Source organism: Heterocephalus glaber, unplaced genomic scaffold (genome assembly GCF_053883595.1).
Source record: "Heterocephalus glaber isolate CG9 unplaced genomic scaffold, H.glaber_assembly_v1.0 deba00001465, whole genome shotgun sequence".
NCBI lineage: Eukaryota > Metazoa > Chordata > Mammalia > Rodentia > Bathyergidae > Heterocephalus > Heterocephalus glaber.
This window is the reverse complement of record NW_028258312.1, coordinates 18,591,573-18,613,275: the sequence shown is the minus strand read 5'-3', so window position 1 is coordinate 18,613,275 and position 21,703 is coordinate 18,591,573. Positions and strand designations below refer to the sequence as shown.

The window sequence follows — 21,703 nt, the reverse complement described above, 5'->3', positions numbered from 1 at the left end:
GGGAACAGAAAATGGTGTTCATGGGAAAACTTGTACACAAATCTTCATAACAGTATATTCACAATATCCAGAAAATAGACACAACCCAATATCTATTAACTGATGAATGGATAAACAAAAGATATTCAATAAATATATTGTAAGGAATGCTACAACACAGGTGAAGCTTAAAAACATTATTCTAAATGAATCAAGATAGATACAATGGCCACGTACTGTATGATTACATTTATATGAAATCTTCAGGACAGGCAAAGATTAGTGGTTTCCAGGGCTTGGGAGAAAAGGAGAATAGACACAGGATTCCTTCTGGGATGTTGAAAACATTCTGGAATTAGATGCTTGCACAAATATGCGAACAAGCTAAAAAGCACTGAACTGTATACTTTATTTATTTATTTATTTACTGGTACCAGGGATAAAACTCAGGACCTCATGCTTGCCAGACAGGTGCTGTGTTGCTGAGCTACATCCCCAGCAGAACTGTGTACTTTAAAAGGATAGATTATGTGGTTTTTAATCATATCTTAATTTGCATAAAGAAAAAATAAACACATTATCATCTGTGAGTGATAAAAAATAACAATGATGCATTCATATTGTTGAGACTATTGGAGGAAAGACACATACATTTCTTGTGTTCTTTGTCAAGGACAGTTCAGCACCATGTGTTAAAATGCTTTTAAAAATTCATATGGTTTGTCCCAGAAATTCCAATTCTAGGATTTCAGAATAAAGGAATAATTGAATGTACGTGCAAAGAGGTATGTAAGGATAACTTCCTCTCAGAATTATTCATAAAGTGAAAAAAGTTTAAAATCTTTGTCCAAAATGAGGGGCTCTTTAAATAATTGTAATCCACTTAACATTAAAAATATATCATTATATATTATATATATTACTTATTAACATGAAAAATCTACCCAAACAGTCTTAAATGCAATAAAAGTAGGGTACAAAATATATATACTAGTATGATCTATTTTTATAAATAAATATATCTATTCATTATCATCTGAAGGACATATATTAACAATGGCTATCCTAGCAGATGTTAAGTGGTTTTTTGCTGTTATTGTATCTATTGACTTATTTTTCTGCAATTAATATGTACTACTTATAAAATAACTATTGGTTAAGCTTAATATCTCTTTTATTGAAACAAACTGGAATTACGCATCCCTGAAATGATAAACTGAGGTCACAATATTACCTATGTAATCTTGCTGCAAGAAAAGTCTAATCCAAATGTAACTATGTTGAAACAAATGCCACATTAGGAACATGCTGCAAAACATATGTCATGGACACTTCAAATGTCAGTATTATGAAATAAAGACTGAGGCTGTTCTATATTAAAGACCATTAATGAATATGCAATTAAATATAATTCATGATCTTTGTTTGTGCCCACTGCAGTAGGTAAATATAAACCCACAGTAAAACACAACTTTGTGAAATGTGTTAGAGATAAAGAAAAATAAGCTACTAACCTCTCCCAAAATTACATCCACATAAATCACCAATAAGAATGGCTTAAGGCTTTGCAATACACTTAGAAGCCAGAAGCAATAGAACAATACCTCCAAAATTCACAAAATGTTTTCAAAATAGAGTTCTAAACCTAGCCGAATCATCAGGCCAGCATAAAGGTAGAATAAAGGGCTTTCTGGACACGCAGGTTCCAATACATTATTCTTTCTTAAGCAGTCACTGAAGGATGCTTTCTTCCCAAGCCAAGAAATAAATCAAGAAAGAAAACAGGGAAATGAGCAGGAGACGGTGAAAGGAATCTCTAGGATGATGGAGTGAGATCTCAGGATGACAGGGGCCTGCAGGGCCACCTGTCAAGCCAGACTGGGTCCACAGGACTCAAGTAACGATCACAAGGAGGTCTCTCCCTGCTGAGTACTCAGCCTTCTTATATTCTCCTTAGCCTATTGAAATAACAGGTGCATTCTACCAAAAGGGAAGAAAAATTCTTTGAAAGACGTAAGAGTTAAGAAACAGAAACCCCAGAATTCTGGGAAGATGGCAGAGTGGTGAACAGCAGAGAAACAACCTCTCTGAGATTTGGTTTCCATATGCTAGAATATAGCAACATGAGGAAGAGAAGTAAAAGGGAAGTGTGTCCCTGAGACCCAGCAAGAATCTGAAACAAGAATTGAAGCTCATGAGAAGAGTGAGGAGAGAGACTTCAATGAAGAAGAAGGTGGCAAGCAGTGCTTTCTCCTTGAGCCCTGATTCACTATGTGGGAGGGGCAGCTCAAACCTGCAGATGCATGATGACTACTGGCAACCCCAGATGCCTCCTGGAGAAACATACCAGTGAAGCAGACCAATGGATGTAGCAGACTGCAGTGGCTGGTGAATTTTTCAGTCCAGACATCCCTCAGGAGAGGGTGACTGGCTGGTTATCTTCTTGGAGAGGGACTGACTGAGCTTGGAACTCAGAGCAACTGCAGGCTGGCTCCATCAGGGTGAGGTGGAACCAAGTTCAAGATAGCAGGAGGTCAAGGAGTCAAGTTCAAGATGGCAGGAAGCACATGGAATGTTGCAGGCTGATCAAATTGGGTTCCAGCCTCACAGCCAGAAAGCAGCCTGATCTTCAGAACTAAAGGTATAGGCTTGCTGGGATTGTCCACTACTCTGCCATAAATCTACAGCTGGTTTGTTGGGATTAATCAACATGGATCTGGATTTTGTCTGCCCATTTTGTCTTGTTTTTTGTCTTTGTTTTTGATTTTTGCTTTTCTTGTTTGTTCTTGTTTTTATATAAGTGTGAACATTATTGCCAGTTTTGTTGTTGTTGTTGTTGTTGTTGTTGTTGTTCTGTTCTGTTCTTGTTTTATTTTCTTCCTTCTCTCTTTCCCTCTGTCTTCTTCACCAGTTTCCCAAAGTTTGCGTGCTTTTCTCTGTCCTCCAGCCTTGCTTTTAATCTCTTCCTCTTCTTCTATTGTTCTTTTTCCCCCTAACTCCTTTTAAATTTTCTACCCTGAGAGTAAAATCACCATACTGATGGCACATTTACTGTATACAATTTTCTGGTTTGTTTTAGATTTTGTTATATACCCATAAATCTAGTTCATGTGGTTAAAGGTAGCAAATTAATAGTTATCACAGTTTGTTATTTTCTAGGCTGTTTGATGCTATTGTTATTAGTGATTGTACTACCTTAGCCAAGGTGATATAATTGTTCTAATCAGTTGCTCTTCCTGGTATGCCAAAATTGAGGTTTCCTGAGGGTCATAAACAATACCAGTGCCAAAAAAACTAGGGGCTGGGTCAAGTAGGAAGCAACTTCTCATCCCCAATAAATTTAAGAGGTAGGATCTTGTAACAGACTCAAACCCCAAAAGCAAGGTACACCTGGGAGATATCCTGAGAAGTAGTCATTTCCTAAGGGTTCTAAATACTAGCAATAAAGCTACTTGCCATAAGAAATTTACAAGCATCAACTTAGGAATTAAACTAAAAAAAAAAAAAAGAAAATGAGAAGACACTTAAACAAGATGTAACCCCAAACTTCCAGCTCATCAAAGGCAAACCCAGGGGACAATGAGGTGGAACAATTTGAAACTTACCCACCTGGATTCTCTGAAGTGGTAACAGCAGAAGTAACAAAACAGATGAATGAAGCTCTAGAAAAAATCAAATCAGACATAATTTCTCAAATAACTACAGAGATGGTGACCAGAATGAAAGACGTGCTTAGTGACTCTAGACCAGATATAGATTTTAAAAAATAGATGAGCTAAGGAAAATGATGGAAACCATGAACACACAACACAGGAAACAAATGGAACCAATGAAACAGATTCAAACAAGTATCCAGGAGATTAAAAATTCTATTGAAAGTATACATAGCAGAATGAGACAATGTGAGGGCAGAAGATCAGATATAGAAGCCAAGAATGTGGTTAGCAATCATGAAGAGAAAAATTTCTTAAAAATATCAAGGTAACACAAAAAAATCAATCTAACAGTTGCTAGATAATGCAAAAAAGAATAACATAAAATAGATCAGAGTCAATAAAAAAGCAGGAGATAGTGCAAACAACATGAAAAACCTGTTCACAGAAGTAATGGCAAAAAACTTGCCAAGGAGGAAAAAAGAATTTGACATACAGATAAATGAAGCATATAGAACTCCAATTAGCTATGATCAGAAAAATCTACACCAAGGCATATAATAGTCAAGATTCCAGAAATTCAACACAAGAACAGTATATTAAAAGCTGTTAGAGAAAAGAAACAAATCACCTATAAAGGAAAACCCATCAGAATCACAGCAGACTTCTCAACATAAACCCTCAAGTCAAGGAAAGCTTGGAGGGAGTTAAGTATTTCAAAGAAAATAAAAAGAAAACAACCTCCAACCCAGATTGATGTGCCCTGAAAAACTATCTTTCAAAATAGATGTAGAAATAAAATACTTCCATAACAAAGAATACCTAAAAAAATTCATGACTACCAAACCAGTATTCCAAAATGTTCTGAAGGACATTCTAGAAAGAGATAATGAGCACTACAACTCCATGAACCCCAAAAGAATGAATCCACCAGGTAAGGCAAGCAGTTAAACAGAGGGGAACAAAAGGAAGCCAACAACAGGAAAATAACATGACAAGAATAAGTCAATACATATTAGTTATAATCATCAATGTAAAAGGTCTCAATTCACCAACCAGAAGAAACAGACTGGCAGAATGGATCAAGAAGCAAGATCCAACAATATGCTGCTTCATATAAGAAACACATTTAATTCAAAATGAAATTCATAGACTGAAAGTCAAAGGATGGAAAACAACACTCCAAGAAACAGTAACTTGGAAAAAATCAGGAGTAGCTATTCTATTTGCAGACAAAGTAGATTTCAAGCCAAGACTGATTGAGAGAGATAAAGAAGATCACTACATTTTTGTAAAGGGAACAGTCCAAGAGGAAGAGGTAATGATCGTAAATATATATGCATCAAATACCAGTGCACCTAACTATAAAAAACAAATATTAATGGACATGAAAAATCAAATAAGGACTAATACAATTGTAATGGGGACCTCAGTACTCCATTATCACAAATAGAGGGATCAACCAGACAAAATAATCAACAATGAAATATCAGAACTGAACCACACTTTTGAACAAATGGACTTAGTAGAAGTCTATAGAGTGTTCCAATCCACAACACCAGAATACACATTCTTCTCCCCTGCACATGGGATGTTCTCCAAAAATGACCACATGCTACCTCACAGAACATGCTTAAGAAAATGCAAAGGAATTGAAATTATCCTATACATATTATCAAACCATAGTGCATTGAAATTGGAAATCAAAGTCAAAAAACCCCACAAGAACTTTATAAACACAGGGAAATTAAATAACACCCTTGTGAACAACCAATGGGTCTCAGATGAAATTAAAGAAGAAATTAGACTGTTTCCATGATTAAATGATAATGCCAGTAAAACATACTGGTACTTATGAGGCACAATGAAAGCAGTCCTATAAGAGAAATTCATAGGAGTGAATTTCCATGTCAGAAAAACAGCGAGCTCAAATGAAAAACCTAATGCTGAACCTCAAGCTTTTAGAAAAAGAAGTGCAAGTCAAGCCCAAAGCTCATATGAAGAAAGAAATTACAAAGCTCAGAGCAGAAATTAATGCAATGGAGACTAAGAAAACAATACAAAGAATCAATAAATCAAAGAGTTGGTTTAAAATAGTTGGTTCTTTGAAAGATTAAATAAAATTGACAAACCCTTAGTCAATCTTATCAAGAAAAGGAAAGAAAAGACTCAAATCCATGCAATTAGCAATGAAAAGGGCAAAATCACAACCCGTCTTGCAGAAATCCAGAAAATCATCAATACCTACTTCAAGAACCTATATTTTCATAAGATGGGAAACACAGAAGAAATGGACTGATTCCTAGATACATATGAATTAGCAAAGCTGAATTAAGAAGATATAAAAATTCTAAATAAACCAATATCAGTCAATGAAATTGAAGATGTAATTAAAAACCTACCAACAAAGAACAGCCCAAGCCCTGATGGATTTACTGCAGAATTCTACAAGAAATTTAGAGAAGACCTTATGCTGATACTTCTCAAACTCTTTAATGAAATTGAAAGGAAAGCACAATACTCACAAGCCTTACCCTTATACTAAAACTAAAGAAGGATCCAACCAAAAAGGAGAACTACAGGCCAATCTCCCTAATAAACATAGATGCAAAAATCCTCAATAAATACTGGCAAATAGAATGCAGTAAATTATCAAGAACACTATACACCATGACCAAGTTGGATTTATCTCAGGGATGCAGGAATAGTTAAACATATGAAAAATCAATAAATGTAATACACTATATTAACAGAGCCAAGCCAAAAATTATATGATCATCTCAATAGATGCAGAAAAACCATTTGACAAAGTCCATTCATGATAGAAACCCTACAGAAAATTGGAATCGATGGTTTATATATCAATCTGATAAAAGCCATCTAGGACAAACCAACAGCCAACATAATACTAAATGGTCCAAAACCAAAAGCTTTCACTCTAAAATCAGGAACAAGATAAGGATGTTCACTGGCACCACTCTTATTTAATATAGTTCTGGAAACATTAGAAAGAGCAATTAGATGAGAAATAAAAGGAAAAGGGATAGGAAAGGAAGAAGTTAAATGATCATTATTTGAGAGTGGCGTGATACTCTACATAGAAGACCCTAAAAACTCCACCAAAAGACTTCTAGAGTTAATAACCAAATTCAGTAACATAGCTGGATACAAAGTCAGTAAAAATCAATAGCATTTCTGTACACTAATAAAAAACTCACTGAGAGCGAAATTAGGGAAACAATACATTTCACAATAGCATCCAAAAAATGAAATACCTAGAAATCAATCTAATAAAGGAAGTAAAAGACTTTTACATGGAAAACTACAGTACTCTGAAAAGGGAGATCGAAGAGGATATCAGAAAATGGAAAGAGATCCCTTGTTCTTGGATAGGAAAAACCAATATACTGAAAATGGGCATACTTCCAAATTTGTTATACAGATTTAATGCAATCCCAATCAAAATACCATAACGTATCTCACAGAATTAGAGAAAACAATCCTAAAATTTGTTTAGAACCAGAAGAGACTTAGAATAGTGAAAGCAATTCTGGGCAACACATGCAAGGCAGGGGGCATCACAATCCCTGACCTGAAATTATGCTGCAAAGTTAAATGTGATAAAAACAGCATGGTACTGGCAAAAAAAAAAAAAAAATAGACCTTAGGATCAATGAAACAGATTAGAAGATCCAGAAATAACTCCAAACATACTCAGCCACCTCATCTTTGACAAAAGAGCCAAACACCCTCATTAGAAGAAGAGCCTTTTTAATAAATGGTGCTGGACAAATGAGCTTTCCACATGCCAAAGATTAAAACTAGACCCATATCTTTCACCATATACTAAACTCAAATCAAAATAGATCGAATATCTAAATATTAAAACAGAAACACTAAATCTTCTGGAAGATAGAATAGGTAGAATTCTTGCAGACATTGGTGTAGGCAAAGACCTTATGAACAAAACCCAATTACATAGGAACTATCACAAAGAATAAACAACTGAGATCTCATCTCAAAAAGCTTTTTCACAGCAAAAGAAACCACCAGCCCAGTGAAGAGACAACCCACAGTGTGGGAAAACAATTTTTGCCAGCTGTTTCTCAGACAAAGGACTAATATCTAAAATATATAAAGAACCCAAAAAACCAGGACACCCCCCCAAATTTAAAGACCCAATCCAAAATGGGTATCTGAAATGAACAGACATTTCTCAGATGGAGAAGTACACATGGCAAATAAATATATCAAAAAATGTTCAACATCACTGGTCATTTGAGAGATTCAAATTAAAACAATGGTGAGATTCCATCTCACTCCAGGAAGAATGGCTGTTATTAAGAAACCAACCGGGGGATTTAGCTCAGTGGTGCCACTGTCTGCCTCACAAGCACAAGGTCCCAAGTTCAATCCCCAGTACCAAAAAAAGAAATCAACCAATAACAAATGGTGGCAGGGCTGTGGGGAAAAAAGAGCATTTGTCCATTACTGGTGGGAATATAGGCAGGTGCAATCACCATGGAAATCAGTGTGGAGACTCCTCAAAAAACTAAAACCAGGGCTGGAGATTTAGCTCAGTAGTTCTGCCACCTGCCTCACAAGCACAAGGACCCGAGTTTGATTCCTGATACCAAAAAAACAAAAAGCAACTAAAACTAGAGGTTCCATTTAACTCAGCTGTTTCCCTTTTTGGTATCTTCCCAAATTAAAAGCATCATGCCCCAGCAATATATGCACACCCATGTTTATAGCAGCACAGTTTGTAAGAGCTAAATCTTGGAAACAGCCCAGAGGCCCATCAACTGATACGGTTTTTTTTATACATGGAGTACTACTACTCTGCCATAAAGAAGGATATGTCTGAGACATTTCTAGCTAAATGGATGCACTTTGAGACTATACTCTTAAGTGAGATAAATTGGACACACATGTTTTAATACCACATTGTTTCTCTGGTGTGAAAAGCTGAAAGTGGAAATAAGAACCAAAATGTATAATAGATATTGAGAAATGGGAAGAAAATGTTCAAATGAGAAGGGGAACAAGGGAGGGAGAGGGCAAAAGGAAGAATGGACAAGGAAAAAAAGAGTAAAAGGAAAACGTGGAAATAAAGCTTTTGTAAATAAGGAGAAAAGGGGTCAAAGGGATGGGAAGGGAATGCCAAAAAAAGAAAGAAAAGAAGAAGCAAGATATATCATGTATAGGTACAAATTCCCTATGATGAATATCATCATTATGTATATCTAAAATGCATCAATAAATATTTTGTTTCAGAAAAAAAAGAAACAGAAACTCCAACTCAAGAAGAAGGCAAAGACTCAATGACAACAATAAATGAAGTTTCCAGTTGATAGTTATGCAGCAGGTCTAAGGAGAGATGAGGTCATAGAAGAGGAAAATGAAAAGTCTCTGGAAAGCAGCAGGGAAAAAATCAATTGGAGTTGTTTCATTATGTTATGAAGCTGGCCTTGCAGAAATTGTCTTTGAAGGTATAGAAAGTATTAGCTGTGTTAGCAATGAAAATTAAGAAAAGTCATCCAAGTACAGTGGCTCATCCCTATAAACCCACATACTCAGGAGGCTGAAGTACGAGGGTTACAGCTTCTTGGTCGGCCTGAGAAACTTAGTGAGACCCTGACTCAAAATAAGAAGAAGTGCTGGGGATGTAACTCAATGGTGGATCTCTTGCCTAACATGCCCAAGGCCCTGGTTCAATCCTCAGCACCAGAAAGAGAGAAGAGAGAGGAGAGATAGAAGGGAGGAGAGAAGAGATGGAGAGAGGGAGAAAGGGAGAGGGGAAGGAGAATAGGAAGGAGGAGGGGGAAGAGGGAAGGAGGGAGGGAAGGAAGGAAGGAGAAAGAGAGAAAAGAGATACGGGGACAGAGAACCTTTTATGTTATCAGCTTTCTAGCTCTATTTGGCTTACAGAATTCTATACATGTATTACTTGGACAAGAAGTAGTTTTAAACCCACTGTTTTAACAAGTCTTACTAAAATTAAAGTTCTGTGAAATGCAATTTCACCAGTAGAGTCTTATTTTGTAAGATACAAGAGCATTTCAACAACCCTGAGACATTATAGGATTATCTTGACAATTACTGAACTGACTGTGGGTAGGAGAATCACTGAATGATGGTTATTGCTCAGAGTGGGTCATAAGCTGGGATGATGCATTACACAGAAAAGGGTCATGGACAAACCCCACTGAGAAAAGTGTGAAAATCAAACCAAGGTTTCAGATTTTCCAGGGTTATCACGCTACCTCTTTCTTAAATGTATCATCCAAGACATTCCCATCCATATATTTCCATGAGCTTCTTTGGGCTCCTCTGATACTGGCATTATGTAAGGCCATTTTTTTTCCTTTATGTTATGTAACGTATCTGTACTCAAGCCAGGGATTTTGCTTTAAGTTATCTGAAATGCATTAGATTCATTAATTCATTGACTCAACACACATTCACTATGTCTATCATGTATCAAGCCCAGAGGGAGGCCCTGGAGATAAGACAAAAATGACAAGGGTCTCTGGCTAAAGGACAAAAGCTTAGCAAATGACATTCCTACAACAGCGGTCAGGGCTGTCCTGGAACCTCACCGAATACCCCAACCCATGCACCCTCAAGTCCCAAGTGTTTCCGTAGCATGACAGTGACCCTGCCCCCACACCGGGGAGCACAAGAAATTCCCTCACCTCAATTAATGTGGAGGGTGCACAAAAGACCAACTGATGCTTCCAACAGGAAAGCTAAAATGTGTTTGTGAAGCAGGGCTAAAATAAAAGAGGCAGCATTTAATCTAAACCATTTCCTGTGACTTGCATTTCTTTTTTAAAAAATTGGCCGCCTTATTATTTTCTTAGTCACCTTTTCTGTGAGCTTATTGGAGGCGTAGTCCCTCCTAGCAACCTCCCATCTGCTGGAAAACAGAATCCAGAGAGCCATGATGACACAACCCTCACTGGATGAAAACAGAGGGGAAGCAAGCGTGCACCACCATTTGCATAAACCCTATCAATGCCCTCTTCAGACTAATGAAATTAATTTTACATCTCTGGGAGGGGAGAGCAGCTGCCACCCGCTGCTTCGAGTAATGAGGAGTACTTGGAACTATTCACAAACCACTGCCACTCCTGATTGCCAGGCAACACCGTGGCCTTTATTTCTGTCCAATTAAAATACTCTCACTGCTGGGTAGAGGCCGGCATCCTTGTCAAAGCAAAGAGAAGGCTTTTTTCCGCTCAGAACAGTTAGGTTTCTTGTGTCCTAACGCAGACCCTCGGCATTTCGAATCTCCGTTTGGTTTTAGACTGGTTTTAACCAAAATCAGTGTCTGCCACATCGTTTTTTTCTTGCCGGCTATCACGAAACCACGGCGGGGCGGGGGCCACGATCTCAGGAGCTCCCGCCCCTCGTTGGTCCCGGCTGACATTCGTCTGTACAACAGCCAAGCACAGCGACCTTTCGGCAGGCCGTGTAAGCAGCGAGCCGCACCCACGAGGCTGGAGAGCCCGCGAGCGCAGCGTGGGGGCTGCGGCAGAGATGGGGGGCCTGCTGGGATTGGGGGACCAGAGGCGGAGAAGGTGGGGAATAGGAATCATGTGCGTTTCTCGAGCGTACAACCCACGTTTGAGTGACAAATGACGAAGACGCCCTAGGAAAACACTGAGGTGCAAACCACCCGAGCCCGTCTCGCTCGCAGTGCGTGCGTGCGTGCGTTTCTCCAACTTTGGCAACTCCAGACCTCGCCTCTGCGGTGACTCCGCGCCAGCCCGCCCTCGCCGGGGCTCCCCTCCCTCGCGGCCGAGGATGGAGGATCCCTTCGGCCCGGCAGCCCTGCCGCCCGCGCCCAACCTGTCTGCGCCCAGCTTGCCGAACTGGGGGCTCAACCTCACTTCGGGACAGGGAGCCTCCGTCCCGGGGCCGCCGCCGCCAGCCCCCGGGCCCCCCAGCCGCAGGGTCCGCCTGGTCTTCCTGGGGCTTATCCTGGTGGCAGCGGTGGCTGGGAACTCCACGGTGCTGTGTCGCCTGTGCGGCGGCGGCGGCCCCTGGGCCGGTCCCAAGCGTCGCAAGATGGACTTCCTGCTCGTGCAGCTGGCCGTGGCCGACCTGTACGCGTGCGGGGGCACCGCGCTGTCGCAGCTGGCCTGGGCGCTGCTAGGCGACCCGCGTCCGGCGGCGGGAGACCTGGCGTGCCGCTTCGTGCAACTGCTGCAGGCGTCCGGCCGCGGCGCCTCCACGCACCTCGTGGCGCTCATAGCCCTCGAGCGCCAGCGCGCCGTGCGCCGCCCACAGGGCCCGCCGCTGCCCGCGCGCGCCCTCGCCGCCCTGGGGTGGCTGCTGTCGCTGCTGCTGGCTCTGCCCCCCACCTTCGTGGTGCGCGGGGACCCCGCACCACTGTCGCCACCGCCCGCCGCGCCCCACGCCGCGCGCGCCTGGCCCGGGGAGCGGCGCTGCCGCGGCATCTTCGCGCCCCTGCCGCGCTGGCACTTGCAGGTCTACGCGCTCTACGAGGCAGTCGCGGGCTTCGCGGCCCCCGTGGCTGTCATGGGCGTCGCTGGGGGCCACCTGCTCTGCTTTTGGTGGCAGCGCCGGTCCCAGCTCCAGGCGACTGGGGCTCCCAGCTTGGCGAGCCCAGTCCGCGCCACCACGCGCGGTGCGCTGGCCCGAGCCAAGGTGCAGAGCGTGAAGATGAGCCTCGTGCTGTCGCTGCTCTTCGTGGGCTGCGAGCTGCCCTACTTCGCCACCCGGCTCGCGGCCGCGTGGTCGCCCGGGCCCGCGGGAGACTGGGAGGGGGACGGCCTGGCGGCGGCGCTGCGCGTCGTGTCGGTGGCCAACAGCGCCCTCAATCCCCTCGTCTACCTCTTCTTCCAGGAGGGCGACTGCCCGCTCCGCCGGCGGCTCCGCAAGCGCCTGGGCTCCGCGTGCTGTGCGCGGGAGGGGGTCGAGGAGGACAGCGAGGACCCCGGGGGCCACCAGGCTCTGCACCGCCACCGCTGGCCCCACGCGCATTATCACCACGCTCGGAGGGATGAGGGCTGCGCGCGCCCACCCCCGCCGCGCCCCAGACCGCTGCCCTGCTCCTGCGAAAGCGCCTTCTAGGGGCTCCTGGGGCCGGGACGGCTCGTCCGCGGGGCAGCCTCCCGGCACCATGAGGCGGGCGGGGTCAGCCGGGATCTGAACCGGCAGAAAGGTTCCCGGGGACTTCGAAGCTGTGCCCTTCCTCCACGCTGCTCTCACATTGCCTTCCCATGTTTACATGTGCTACACCTGCCATTTATTTTCCTCCCTCCAGTTTCTCTCACATCTGCTCATTTGGAGAGATTGATCCATTGGGAAATTGTAAAAAAACAGTCGAAGTGACAGTTATTATTTTTGCAGTTCTCTTTCACGCTCCCATGGTGTTCTGGATAAGACCATAAATTGCCAAACTTTCATTATTTGCTGTGTTGTCATCTGTTTATTTTTTGGTTATTTATTTATTTATTTATTTAGACTCATGCTTAAACCAAGTGTACCTTGGGGAGCAGCGAGTTTGCCACTCCTTCCAGGAAGGGGACCCCGTGTTGCTCTCCCTGGGGAGACAGGGAGTTGTATCAGTAATCGTGTCAGTAACCTAATCATGCTGCCACTTCAGAGTCAGAATATTTGTAAAATAAAAACATTTCCTACAGAGCAATTAGGACTTTTTTTTTTCTTAATACCGTGATGTGTTTTGTCAAGAAAATCAGTGTGGCTTTTATTTCCAGTCGACCTTCTACTTCAATAGAAGCTGGGATTGTAGGAAGGGAACATACAAGCTTCCCTTAATTCCTTTCCAGCCCCCTGGTCTTTGTAGGAAATCCATGCTGCCCAGACCAGCTTCTGAAGCTGTAATGTTATGTCCAGCTGGAGCTCTCCGTGCAAAGTCCTCTGCAAAGCAGAGAAGGAAGCATTAAGGTAGTATATTGGGTGGACCTCACTGTCCCAGATGAGATTTTCAGTGAGGACCAAAGCTGAAACCTTGCAAAGGAGTGTATGTATATAAAACTCCTGTTTAGAAAATAAATTCAATGCCAACTGATGTGGATTATTGAGAACAAAGTCGGGGCATAGAATTCATCCATGACCTTCTCTTAACTGTCCTTGGTTGGAGACAGAATTGGCAGCACTTAGAAATGGTATAGGCACATGCTTTCCAGTGCCTTTTACCTCAGACTGCAGCTTTCCGTGGTACCGTTTCTTGTTCACCAACAAATGCAAGACTAAAATGCAGGAAGGGGAAATGGTTGATTAACCTTATTTGTCAAGCCAATGCTGAAGACTCTGTTTTGTTCACTGATGATATCCCAAATGCTGTAGCCACACTTGGCACCTACTGTCATAGGCACTCAATACATATTTGTTGCACAGGTCATCATGTGGGTCAGGCACAGACAGAACAGATAAAACGTAAAAGGAAATCTTCACTTAGTGTGGCTTACCTCCCTCCAGAAACTTGACAGTGAGTGATACGAGGTGAAATATTTTCCTTCCTCTCTTTGCCCCTCCCACCCTGCTGAAGATGTTATGTGTGGTCTGCAAAAATAGCAGTACAAGTCAGCCAAAGAGAGTTTGTGTGAACCCAAGTGTAGGTTACAGAATTATTTCCATTGATTAATAAATATTTACTACCTGTTTTGTGCTGGTTAATATGCCAGGCATTGGAGATGCTGAGTAAATTTTCCCTCAGAGACTAATGTCAGACATGGGAGACAATTACACTGCAGTGTTACATGCTTTAATGGGATTCCACAGTGGTGCTGGGAGCACAAGGACACTTTTGCAAGGCTGAGGGCTGGGGACTAGGAAAGACCCACCAAAACCACCTGACTCTTGAGGCTGAATTGAGGTTATGCATTGTGTAGAGGAGTGTATTCTAGATGATGGGGATAGCCTCCGTATACTACACGTAAAGGAGACAGAATATAGCATGGCCCAGCAATGACCATAGCTGAAATGGTTAGCATTAGGGTTCCCAAGGGGCCTGACTTGATAGGCGATGAGGCAAAGATGATGCTGGCTGGCCCCAGTGAAGAAAGATCTGTGTGCCGGGCTATGAAAACAAAGAGTAGCCTTTGGAGAATTTAATGACAGTTGTAATAGGATGCAATTTGAATTTTGGAAAAGTCATTACAATGAGAGTATCAAGGAGAAAACTAATCGGAAGGTCAGGACTTCCTAGAGGCAGAGATGAAGGCAGAAGCTCAGAGAACCCTCAAAATATGACATTTTCCAGCGTCTACCTTGCAAACACAAGGTCCCAAGTTCAATCCCCGGTACCAAAAAAAAAAAAAAAAAGACTTATTTGCACCGCTCAGAACATGCTCAACTGGACAATAAAGTTCATTTGAGTCAGGTTTGCTGTTATCTAACTGAGAGCACCTTAACGGAAAGCTAATTCAGGTGGCTTAAAATTATCATCTCATATAATCCAAAGTCCAGTGGTGGGCATGTTCTAGGGATAACTGAATAGCTCAGCTTCATAATCAAAGACTGAGATGATTAATTTTATGTGTCAATTTGACTGTTACGGGATGCTCCATCAGCTGGTAAAATGTAATTTCTGGGTGTGGTTGTGTGCTTCCAGAAGAGGTTAACTTTTGAGTTGGCAGACTAAGTTAAAAAGACCCCTCTTCACCATTGTTGGCAGACATCATCCATTTGAGGTCCTACTCAAGTAGAAGAAAAAGGCAGAGAAGGGCCAATTCACTACTTCTTCTTGAGCAGGGACCATCCATCTCCCCTCGCCCTCAAACAGGGGAGTTCCTGTGTTTGGGCCTTCAGACCCTAGCACTTACTCTAGTAGTATAGTAGGAAGCTAGGGCACAACCTACCAGTTGAGGAGACATAAACACAGCCACGGAACAGCAGCACCCGAGCCTGACACAGGGTCAGGCCCAGCCCTGCCATTTTCTGGTAGGAGAACATGCTGAACCTGGCAGCTGACAGATGCAGTGGGACCGCCCAGATCAACTGTCAAAGAAGACATAAAAGGGCAGCAACAATTGACATTGCTGCCCTTGCCCTCTTGTTCTTGCAGCGGTCCCTTCTGCTTGCAGGATGCCCCTTCTCACTCTCTCTTTTTATTTTTTTATTTAACATTCAATAAACCATTTATTTGTAAATCAATAATATACGTATGCTAAACCTAAAAATTTAGACAATCAAGACTACATTAGTAATCCATAAGCATACAAAATGAGACCCACTGTGCAGAGCTGAATGTTGAATAACATTACCTATGTTATCATTTATAATCTCAATTGTCATCATTACTAATTCTGGTTATTTTCACTGAAGGTTATTAATTATAAGTGGTACATTTTTACCTACATAACATAGCACCAAATCTAAGAACTTCTGACAGGGGACAGAAACTCAGGATTGGTGGTTCGGAGTATTTACATTTTAAATATTAACTCTTTCCACATACTTTTCTTCCTGTTTACACAAAAGGTACTAAATAAGTTACATTTAAATGTCCTACTTATATTTCTTGCTTTGATATATGTTCATAAAATCTATGTTGTTTAAATTTTTAGGCTTATATAGTTAGAAATTTAAAATAGACTTTTGTGGATATGTCAGCTAATTGAAATAAGTTAGCACAATCATTTGAATTGGTTGTCTGCATACTGGGCAGGTGTTATTTCTTTTCTTTAGCTTCTTTGCACGTGTGAAACATGACATAAGATGTCCTGTTTTGCCATGAATAATGCAACCATTTTTAGGTCGACCTTGGCAAATCACACAAGGTTCAATGGCATTAAGGGGAAAACTAGATTCCACATTTTCTTCTTTCTCTTGTGTTTCTTCCTGCTCCAACTCTTTAACATCTTCCTGGCTGCTATTAATAATGCAACCGGAAGTTGATGCCTTAGACTAGTCCTCAATTTCTTGGGACTGGGAGGCTTGTGTGACTCTATCATTATCTTCATCAATACATGACTCTCTGGAATCATTTGCTGCAGATTTTTTTTTTTACCATCAGGCACATCCAAGCCCTCGTCTGCCTGTGTTCAGTTTTCTAATTTCGCTTTCTCAGGGAGTTCCCTCTTACCTTTCCCTTTATCTTCAGAAAGCCAATTATCACGAAGGGCCCAATATCTGTTGCAATCCGATGGAAGGGGAGGATTCATTTCATTGCATGAAGCACACTTCCAATAGTCAGCTAAGGAAATTTCAGGATCTTTTCCAAATGAATCTGTATCACTTTCCCCTGCCTGATACACAGTAACTCAATATACCTCATCATCTTCATCTGAGAGGTCTTGTCCTTCTTCACTAAGACTATAATCTTCTGAGTCAAGAGATTCAACTTCAAATTCTACACTGAATTGATGTGAAACTGAATCCTGATCCAACCAATCACCTGAATGTTCACTTACACCATCATCCAGATCCAGATTTGATGGAGTCTCTGTCGATTCACTGCTATTACTTCTTTCACAAGTAATTACACACAAAGCTAGGCTTTCATCAAAGGAAAGAGAAATACTGTCTGACTTGTGGCATTTTCTTTGTCATTCACCAGACAATTCATCTGAATTTTCTTCTGTCTCACTAATTGCTCTCCCTCTAGATGAAGTAGATGGCCTAGAAACCAAATCTGAAGATGAAGGTTTTGTTCTTGTAGCTCTTGCCCAGGGTCCTTTTGTTCACTCTCATCTTCAAGGTGACACCTGCTCTCACACACAGCTGTGCCAGCGTCTGATGGTTCCTGCTGATTGACTACTGTCAAGTTTCTGTAGATCATTGTAAATATTTTCCTCTGCTCTTTCACAGAGAAGCTTGGTACTCCAAACAAATCTCCTAGAAGATCATTTGAACAATATACAGTATGTTGTTGTTTCTCATCATATAATCGTTCAGTCATAATATACTGGCCAAGAGAAAATATGACCTCTTTCATAGTTAAGTGTCTTTTTGTGCACCAACAGACTTTAACAACTTCAAAAGCAATGGCTTTGGTCTAAGCAGGGTCTCTTGTTCTGAAGCAGGAATCCGTGGGGTGCTCAGCACCATCAGTAGACACAGACATGTCGGTATTGCGCATTGGCATGGATCAACACAGAAAACTTGCTGGACGCGGTGATCGCAGGCGTCCATCTCCAGCTGCCAGGGAACACAGCTCAGACACAGAACTGGCCCTCGCTTCCGAGCCATGCCTGCTCCTTACCACTCAGCATTTTTGGTGCCCTGAGTGGAGCCAGGGGTCCCCCAGGGCACCCCAGTACCCATCACCTGGCACGTGGAAGCCCGACAACCTGTGCCTCGGCAACTGTTTTCAGGGGCCCAGGCCACTGAGGCACTGGGACGTGCTCAGGGTGGCGAGGAAGGAGGCTCCTGGTCGCAGGAGCAGCCAGACCTCTCAGGGGAGGGGGTGGGGGTCCAGGCTACTGCAGACTAGGCTTCTCGCTCTATCTTCCAGTCACACAGGGCCACAAGCAACAGAGACCCTCGATGCGCACCCTCTTTCTTTTTTCAAAGCACCCTTTTCTTCCTGAGCACTTCTTTTGTGCTTCATCTCCTTTTCTTTTTCTTATTTCTGTGCAAAAATAAACAGTGATCTTTCAAATCCACCAATTGTCCTGACCAATTCATTGATGGGGATAAATAAGAGTCTGGAAAACACCCCTGGTCGCTACCCCATCTGATAACAGTAGCATCCCAGACACAGTCCTGGACCTCAGGCCTTTCCACTTGGGCTGAATTACACCACACTCTCCCTCTTCTCCAGATTTCACAGCCTATGGTGGCTTCCCAGCCTCCATAATCATATGAGCTAATTCTCATAGAAAAACCTCTCTCAGCCCCCCCACCCATCCCACATCTTAGGTATTCTCTGAAGAATTCTAAGCCGCAACTCATATCTTCTTTCCACTCTGCTATCCTAAGCAGTGAACCTGACACAGGCCAATTTCCAGTTCCCCTTGAGGTCACAAAACGACTGCAGTTACAAGAATCACATTCCAACACAGCAGTGTCCAGAAAAAGACAATCTTCTCCTCCTTTCCCTCTGCATAAGGGTGGAGAAACACTTCTTAGAAGCTGCCTCCACACTCTCCCCCACGACTCACTAGCAGAACCGTGTTGTAAGTCCGTGTGTAAACATCCCATTGCAAGGGACTGGGGCCATCATGATGGTGGATCTGAGGCTGAGGGTGGCATGGGAAGTGAAAAACTGAGGCTCACTAGCAAAGAAAGGAAGAGGGAATGATCTCTGGAAAGGCAAGAGTAAAACCTGTAAATAATCGTGAAATTATTCAAGACTGATTTTTACAATCTAATAGGGATTTTCAGCTGATTGCCAGCTAGAAATTTTGAGAATTCTATAGATGGGTTGGAAATACAGACCAGCAACTCAAGAAACTGATATGAAATCCTATTAAACTGATTGTTCCTGGATTTTGGAGGTTTAGTTAAGCCCAATTCATGCTGAAAGGCTTTTACATATAAGGTACTTCTAATTTTAGCTAAATGCAAAACATAAAGGTAGATTTCAGTGACTTGGTTGCCATCCTTAAGGCATTTGCAGGTTAAAGTTGAAACATCTTTTAGAATGACTACCCTGCTGGTGTTGACCCCAGAAATCTACATTCCCTAGACATCCTATAGATTTAGGAGACTATTTCCTATTTAGATTTAGACTCCTGGTAGAGTAGGACACACTGTTTACATCAACAGCTAAAGGTAAATAAGCAGACTGACCTTGAAATTGCCGCCTTAAGGTACCACACAAACAGGAAATGGGCAGAGAAGAAAGCAGATATAAAGAGTTGTAGTTTAGAAACAATCAAATTGATCCCATGAAATAAAGAAATGCCATTCTCCTCCCCTACTGTTGGATTTTAACCAAGCCATGCACATAGGTGGAATTGCAGGAGCCCAAGGGGCACTGTTTACACAGATGAAGACGTGAACTCCACTACCAGAGTCCAGAGGGAAGCAATGTGGCAATCTTTACTTTAATAAAACTTTAATTCTACACCTTAAAAAAATAATAATAATCAGCCACACAGTAACATAGAGCTAAAATAAGAAATCATAACCTATGATGTAATTTGAAACACAAAGTATGTAGAAAACAGCTAGGAGTATAACTAAGTAAACCACAAATAGTGACTGGCCATAAATCATATGCTAAAAATAGAATAATCTGGCTCATTTGCAGAAGAGAAGATAGATTTAAAATAGTTGTTCTCAGTCACTTCCTAGGAAATATGGATGAAGTTGGAAAATTTGAAGAATTTACCCTTTCATCCTAAAAAATACTCTGACTTGATCACAAGGAAAAATTATACAGATAAACAATCTGGTTAAAATACATAAATATTTTTCTGTTTGGGGGCAGTGTAATATAATGGAAAGAACACAGTATTCAGTCTATTCAGAATACAAAGACCCCAAAATTGGCTTTCACCCTTACACTAGGTAGTGGTGTGACAATGGGTAGGATAGCTGTTTTGTTTTAATTTTGGTGCCAAGAATCGAACCCAGGGTGTTATGGCTTGTGTCTGGATCCCTACCCACACACACACACACACACACACACACACACACACACACACACAAAGCCTCATGCAGTCATAGGTGGGGCTTCTTCAGAGGCGACTGGATCTAGAAGGTGTAACACTGGAATAGATTCACAGTGTAATGCTAGGCTCAAGGGCACTAGGACTAAGGGTGTGAGTGCTATCCCACCTAAGTAATCTGGATAAAATAAAAGGGGCATATGCTGTTAAAATCCCTTGTTGCTTTTGCTGTCTTTGCCTATAATGAACTATTTCTCTTCTGCGATGCTCCTCTACCGTGTGCCACGCTACCTTGGAGCCAGCCAACTATGGACTGAAATCTCTATGAACTATAAGCCAAATGAACTTTTCCTCCCTTCATTTGTGGGTGTCGGGTGTTTTGTCTCAGCAACAGAAAAAAAGTAACTAAGACACAGGGCCCTAGTGCATGGGAGATAAGAGCTCTAACACTGAGCTATATCCTTGCACCTACTGAATATTTTTATATCTTATCTCATTGATAAAATGAGGTTATACTATCTCTTTCACAGGATTAATGTACATAAAATACTTGATTGGGGTGGAGGAGTCTAGGTTTATTTCTTTTGACTGGTAAATTGAGACCATTTACACTGACGGTTATAACTGATATGTACTGACTTATCCTTGACATATTATTTTCCTGTTGTTGGTTCCTTTTCTTTCCCTTCTGTTTAATCGCTTGCCTTGCCTTGTGGATTCATTCTATTGGGATTCATAGAATTGTTGTCTTCCTTGTCTTTTTCTAGAATATTCTGCAGAACATTTTGCAGGGCTGGTTTGGTAGTCATGAAATTTCTTCAGGAGTTCTTTATCATGGAAGTGTCTTATTTCTCCATCAATTTTGAAAGATAACCTTACAAAGTACATCAGTCTGGGTTGGAGGTTGTTTTCTTTCAGGGCTTGAAATACTTCACTCCTTAACTTAAGGGTTTTAGTTGACAAGTCTTTCTCTGACTTAAGAGTTTCAGTTGAGAAGTCTGCTGTGATTCTGATGGGTTTTCTTTTATAGGTGATTTGTTTCTTGTCTCTAACAGCTTTTATTTTGTTTGTTGTTTGTTTGTTTTGTACCGGGGATCTAACTCAGGACCTTGCACTTGCGAGGCAGGCAGCAGAACCACTGAGCTAAATCCTTGGCCCCTATTTTTTTGTTTTTGAGACAGAGTCTTGCTACATAGCCCAGGCTAGCCTTGAACTTACTGTGTAGCCCAGGCTGGCCTCAAACTCATGGAAATCCTCCTGCCTCAGCCTCCCAAGTGCTGGAATGACTCTAACAGCTATTAGTATTCTGTTCTTGTGTTAAATTTCTGGAATATTGACTATTATATGCCTTGGTATAGATTTTTTCTGATCATCAGTACTTGGAGTTCTATATGCCTCACTTATCTATATGTCAAATTCTTTTTCTATGCTTAGAAAGTTTTCTGCTATTACTTCAGTGAACAGGATTTTTATGCCCTTTGTTCTAGCTTCTGATTCTTCATTGATTCCAAT

General features: G+C 41.8%; 1 protein-coding gene and 1 pseudogene across 1 annotated transcript; one reads left to right on the top strand and one right to left on the bottom strand.

Annotated features, from left to right (window-relative positions):
- Nucleotides 1–11,086: 11,086 nt before the first annotated feature.
- Gpr150 (G protein-coupled receptor 150) lies at nt 11,087–13,324 on the top strand. The gene has a single exon (XM_004841696.3). The coding sequence runs from the start codon at nt 11,445–11,447 to the stop codon at nt 12,735–12,737; it is 1,293 nt and encodes a 430-aa protein (XP_004841753.1). The 5' UTR covers nt 11,087–11,444; the 3' UTR covers nt 12,738–13,324.
- A 2,540-nt stretch (nt 13,325–15,864) lies between these two features.
- On the bottom strand, nt 15,865–18,096 carry LOC101699416 (E3 ubiquitin-protein ligase Mdm2 pseudogene; annotated as a pseudogene).
- Between the last annotated feature and the right edge of the window lie 3,607 nt (nt 18,097–21,703).

What these genes read in the sequence shown, in the direction of transcription:
- Gpr150 (XM_004841696.3), top strand. Translation starts at nt 11,445, where the DNA reads ATGGAGGATCCCTTCGGCCCGGCAGCCCTGCCGCCCGCGCCCAACCTG.